The 4,783-nt window shown below is 47.1% G+C and overlaps 3 protein-coding genes across 3 annotated transcripts; 1 reads left to right on the top strand and 2 right to left on the bottom strand.

Moving 5' to 3' along the window:
• Positions 1 to 358: 358 nt before the first annotated feature.
• Positions 359 to 839, bottom strand: EJ05DRAFT_481314 (uncharacterized protein). Its single transcript, XM_033745050.1, has one exon. The coding sequence runs from the start codon at positions 548 to 550 to the stop codon at positions 374 to 376; it is 177 nt and encodes a 58-aa protein (XP_033594867.1). The 5' UTR covers positions 551 to 839; the 3' UTR covers positions 359 to 373.
• A 1,112-nt stretch (positions 840 to 1,951) lies between these two features.
• On the top strand, positions 1,952 to 3,146 carry EJ05DRAFT_528240 (uncharacterized protein; the record flags this gene model as incomplete). The annotated part of the gene is made up of 2 exons (XM_033748903.1): positions 1,952 to 2,840; positions 2,886 to 3,146. Exons 1-2 carry the CDS (start codon positions 2,274 to 2,276, stop codon positions 3,144 to 3,146), a joined length of 828 nt encoding a protein of 275 aa, XP_033594866.1. The 5' UTR covers positions 1,952 to 2,273.
• Positions 3,147 to 3,649: 503 nt separating this feature from the next.
• On the bottom strand, positions 3,650 to 4,643 carry EJ05DRAFT_515666 (uncharacterized protein; the record flags this gene model as incomplete). Its single annotated transcript, XM_033748630.1, has 2 exons — positions 3,650 to 4,431; positions 4,485 to 4,643. The coding sequence occupies 2 exons, from the start codon at positions 4,641 to 4,643 to the stop codon at positions 3,904 to 3,906; spliced, it is 687 nt and encodes a 228-aa protein (XP_033594865.1). The 3' UTR covers positions 3,650 to 3,903.
• Between the last annotated feature and the right edge of the window lie 140 nt (positions 4,644 to 4,783).

Below are 4,783 nucleotides of genomic sequence, written 5' to 3'. Positions count from 1 at the left end.
AGGGTCAAGACCACAGCGTGGTTTCAGGCATGCTCTGGCGCGGGGCGTAGCTGATGGACAGTCTACAGGATCCCTGCTCCACTGGGCAATCGGAGTGCTGGTCCGGCAAGGAGTGTCCTGGCAACAATACTGTGAGGAAGACACTCCTTCCGGTTCCCTTGTTTGTAAAGCCGCTCTTGGCAACAGCATGCTGCCAAGAGCGGCTTTACCCCGGGCTAGCATGTCTGTACCAGTGCAGGATCATATCGCACTACACCATATATAGCTTAGATAATCCTTTTCGACCCACATGTTAGTCAGAGGGAGCATGACCGCGCCTTAGAAGCAGAACATGTATGAATACATCGACTCTCAGGGACCCTCCTCGAGCAGATCAGTAGCCTGCACGTGCCGCGTTGTCGCATACCAGCGGGCAATAATATGCTGCGTGCGCCCTGTGAGAAAGTCTATCAGGGGTCAAGACTAATGCACCGGCGTTACAGATCGAACCATTCTGGAAATCTGAATAGGAGGTCGACATGGCGTTTGTGACCCAGGCTAGCTGAACCATTCTGGGGTCTCTAATGATGCCAGGAGAACTTGATGATCCGTGGGATGCTCGATGCAGCTGTCGTCTACCGCGCGAAACTCAGGGGATGGTCGTGGTCCGGTAGACTTTCAAGTCTGCCTTGATATACGCTATGTATATTATCGACATTTCAAGTTCTTCTAATGGCTCCTGATCTCCGAGCCTGTCTTAGCTGCTCTCTTTGTAGAGAGCGTGATCTGTGTATTGTTACGCTACCAAGCCTAGTATACTCTCATAGTGGAATTCTCGAGCTGGAAGAAGGATACGTTGACTTGAAAATCATGTACGCCGTACGATTCCATCCACTTGCCGCACCCGGGGGCCATGATGTGTCCTGTAATTCTGTCCACGTCTCAAAGCTGATGCGAGATGACCGTGACCTTGCGGACCAATTGCAGCTTGGTCGTAAACTTCACCGCGTGGCGCGTTGGGAGGTGACGATATATGAACAACTCTCATGTGCTAGACCTCATAATGGTACATCAACGGTCTCGAGTATCTCGTCGATGACATCTCAAGCCGTGACTCCGTCGAGTGAGAAGCATGAGATCTTTTTCACTCCCCTTACTGTACCACCCTGGTCAAATGTGGCGACATTTCCTATATAGTCAATGATACGAGGTTCATGCCGTAACCTGGTACGTGCTACTTGAATCGATGGGACCTAAGCGCAAGACTGAACGCCGCCGTGACCATATAATATCCTCTACTCCCCTACTTTCATTTCCTTGTACATCGACGTCTTTGGTTCTACGGCGTCTCGACTGTTGATTTCATTTCCTTGTACATCAACGTCTTTGTTTCTACGGCGCCTCGACTGTTGAACTTCCCCTTTCGTATTTCTACTAGGTAAGATGCTCTTTCATCGTTTGATATTCCTTGCTAACTATGCCACATAATCAGGGCACAAATGCACGTGTACACTGAGTGCTATGGTTGGAGACGTGGTGCATACGACACTACGGGGACACCGACGCCTCCACCTCTACCACCGAAAAGACGGTCGAGCTTGCACGAGAGTCTCACAATAGACGCGGATTCCGGCGACGCTCGGGCATAGCCCTTGTGCGTCAATCCTTTCGGGATAATCGCAATTTGTACCAGAATATTACTTAGACCACTTCAATATTTCGGCTGGTTGTGAATTATCGCGTTCGAAGGTTGGCTGCTGTTTTGTGGGCGGGGTGGATGATACATTCAAAAAGTCCCTGCCTATGTAGGTTCTAGAAGTGTATATTCCTGACGTTCGAACGTGGAGGCATCTACAGTGCAGATACCCAACCTAGAGAGTAAAATATACCTCATGGCACACTTCGGCCCTGCAAGTATAGGGGGGCCAAAATGATATAAAACAAAAAATCTCGTTGATCAGTATTTGAAGCAGTCTGACGTACTGCAACAGCAAGAGGAACTCGTGTAGTTGGAATATTTTCTATACAGACGTCAAGTCGAGGCCCAATCAAAGGCGGAAAAGCCCGAATAAATTTGATGTCAAACGGTGCACGACCAATTGTTATCGATTGACTGCCTGATACCTAGTATTAGGACATTCTTCGAAAATCTAAAGCTTCTCGAACCCGCCAGTAGTATACTTCGTACACTTGCGGGAACCTCAAAGAATAGTATATGGGATGCGTTCTCGGCAGCCTATTTCAGACCAACGCGCTTCACCATCGAGTGGGGGGAGGGTAATAATGTTGAGGCCATGACCGAGAATCCTCATGATGAGAAACAACTCGCATATCTCCAACTGTGGACATTCTGCTTACGGCGATTCACTGATGTGACGAATTTCACTCCTAGGAAAGAGCTAGGGCACCCGAAACCTCCTCTTAGCCGATCGAACCAAGCTGTCATATGCAAGTTAGCCAGGATGGCTTTTGATCTTGGATTTCGTATTGAATTTATTGAGGAAGCCATTACAGAAGACCCCATGGACCTACTTGCCTGTCATCTTGTCGAAGGCTCTGAAATTTTACGTCTCAAAATCCCAGAAAACGAGTGGCGAAATATTGCTGCTATCTTGAGAAAGTCGGGTGCCGGGACAGGCTCTGTGCCAGACGCGCCGATATTTACCGATCAGGGGCGATTGGGGTCAGAAAGACGCTGTGGTCGTCCATTTGAAAGAGACTACGAGGCCGAAAAAACTTCTCTATATTTACCTCCGCTTATGGCACAAATGAGAAAGCATCACGCGATCAGCGATGGCGAGAATATCACATCTCTATATGTTAAACTTGATTTCTTGAAGACGTTTTTCGACGGCCTTGATGTGAGTTATTCATTATGAATATATTTTTCATTCTAACCTATTTAGATAAACGTCAAATTCCTAGATCAAACGGAGAACATGCAGGTAGATTCAGGTGATCTCACCGAACTGCAGAACGACCTTGAAGCCCGATTTGCCACGTCCCTACGTGAAGAGCAAAGTAAATGCCTTGCGCTGACTCAGAAAATCCAAGATATGGAGCAAGCACACCATAATAAATTGCAGAATGAGAAATTAGAGAAGGCAGCTTTGAACAGTGACATCGAGATTTTGCAGCAACAGTCTGCAGCGCAAGCTTCGACTTAGGCGATGATGGAGGCTAGAATGGCTAGCCTCAATCACGAGATCTTGTTGAGAGACGAAAGGATGAAACAATTCAAAGGAGAAGTGGAACAAGATTACAAAATACACGAAAAGGCCATGCATGACCTCCGTGCGACTATTTCGACGATGACAGAGCAGCGCCAGAAGGCAATAGAAGATTCACAGCACCGAAACCAACTTCTACTCGAGGGACCCATGTCGGCGCAGAATTTAGATTACCAGAGAATTCGCCGATACGCACGTACGTTGTTATGGTCTATACAACGAACGAGAAGCTATTCTTCATTCCTTTATACGCTGAAATAAATCACTTATACGAATTCTTCAACGTTCTCCGGCTAGATATACCCACTGTGAAACTAATGACACGAGACCGAGAAATTTTCAATTACAATGACCAATACAGGTTTGAAGAACTGCTCCGGATGCACCAGTACTTATTTATAGGCAACACGGCATCTCTGACTCTATTCAAGGAGAACGAGCGCGTTTATGACAGACCTGATACTATGCACCTGGAACTTCCATCTAAATCTAGTCTGCTTAAGTTGCCAAAGACAGAGAGAAACCCCCAAAAAAGCGAGAAACGTGTCTCATCCAGGAACGACAAGAAAACCATTGACAATACACGCTCCAGAATCAAACAACCAACAGGCGTCAAGGGATCAACACGTCATCTTGCCAAGTTATTAGAGCCTCCATCAACTTCTGCGCCAAACTTGCCCACCGTAACAATTAATCAAGAGTCGTGACCTAAACGTCGTCGCTTGTGCAGGTAGCCATGCGGAGATCTCACTGGAATTGGTCGCCTTTTGGGAGGCCGTAGGACGTCGATTCCATGATTGTGGGCAACATAGGCGTTCTCTGCAGTCTGATGCCTGCATTCTGCGAGAAAATCCTGGTCACTGAGTGTCTGCATGGGGAGGGATATAAAGTAGTCGATATCTGGACTATTGTTGTTTAGGGAGCTGAGTGGGAATAAAAGTCCATCATTGTCGCCACGATTCTGCAAACTGAAGTTCGACCCGCTCTGTTGAATAGTGCGATTTTCATCAGCGCCCAGACCCTCGATGGATGCGACTGGAGAAGATTGTTTCCCACTTGGCGAAGCGTACGGATCATACACAAGATCAGGTGTGGCTTCAAGAGATCGATCGTTGAGGCTTGATCGATTGGCAGGGTCAAAACCGCCGATGACACCTACTGATTGTGATTCTCTCACCGTTTGGAAATCGCAGGGTAGATACACTCGCGTGGGGTTTTCATCCTTTTGTAAAAGTGAGTGCGCTGTTCGATAAACTCGCAACTTCAAAAACTCACTTGAGTAGGCCAAGAAGCCTCTTTGTCATGACGATATACATGGATCACATCATTGTACGCAACTCTACAATCTATTTCCATACCAGGAAACTGAGCTTGAAGTTGGTAGCATTTCCTAAACAGGGTAAGACGACGGCCATCCAGGACTTTGGCCGACATGGTGTGGGTCGGTCGTTTGCAGTATACAAAGTGGAAAGTGATATCTGGGGAGAACAGATAAAACAGAGAAACACAATTATAGGAAGTCGATAGTCCAGATAGTCTTGTTCTGGAGAGGCGGATAACGCATTTTAAATACT

Source organism: Pseudovirgaria hyperparasitica (assembly GCF_010093815.1).
Source record: "Pseudovirgaria hyperparasitica strain CBS 121739 unplaced genomic scaffold EJ05scaffold_76, whole genome shotgun sequence".
Taxonomy (NCBI): domain Eukaryota; kingdom Fungi; phylum Ascomycota; class Dothideomycetes; order Acrospermales; family Acrospermaceae; genus Pseudovirgaria; species Pseudovirgaria hyperparasitica.
Note: the sequence above shows the minus strand (reverse complement) of the source record. Positions and strands in the feature narration are given on the sequence as shown.

Bases quoted from the DNA above. Each gene is read 5' to 3' on its own strand.
- EJ05DRAFT_481314 (XM_033745050.1), bottom strand. From the start codon at position 550: ATGGTTCAGCTAGCCTGGGTCACAAACGCCATGTCGACCTCCTATTCA.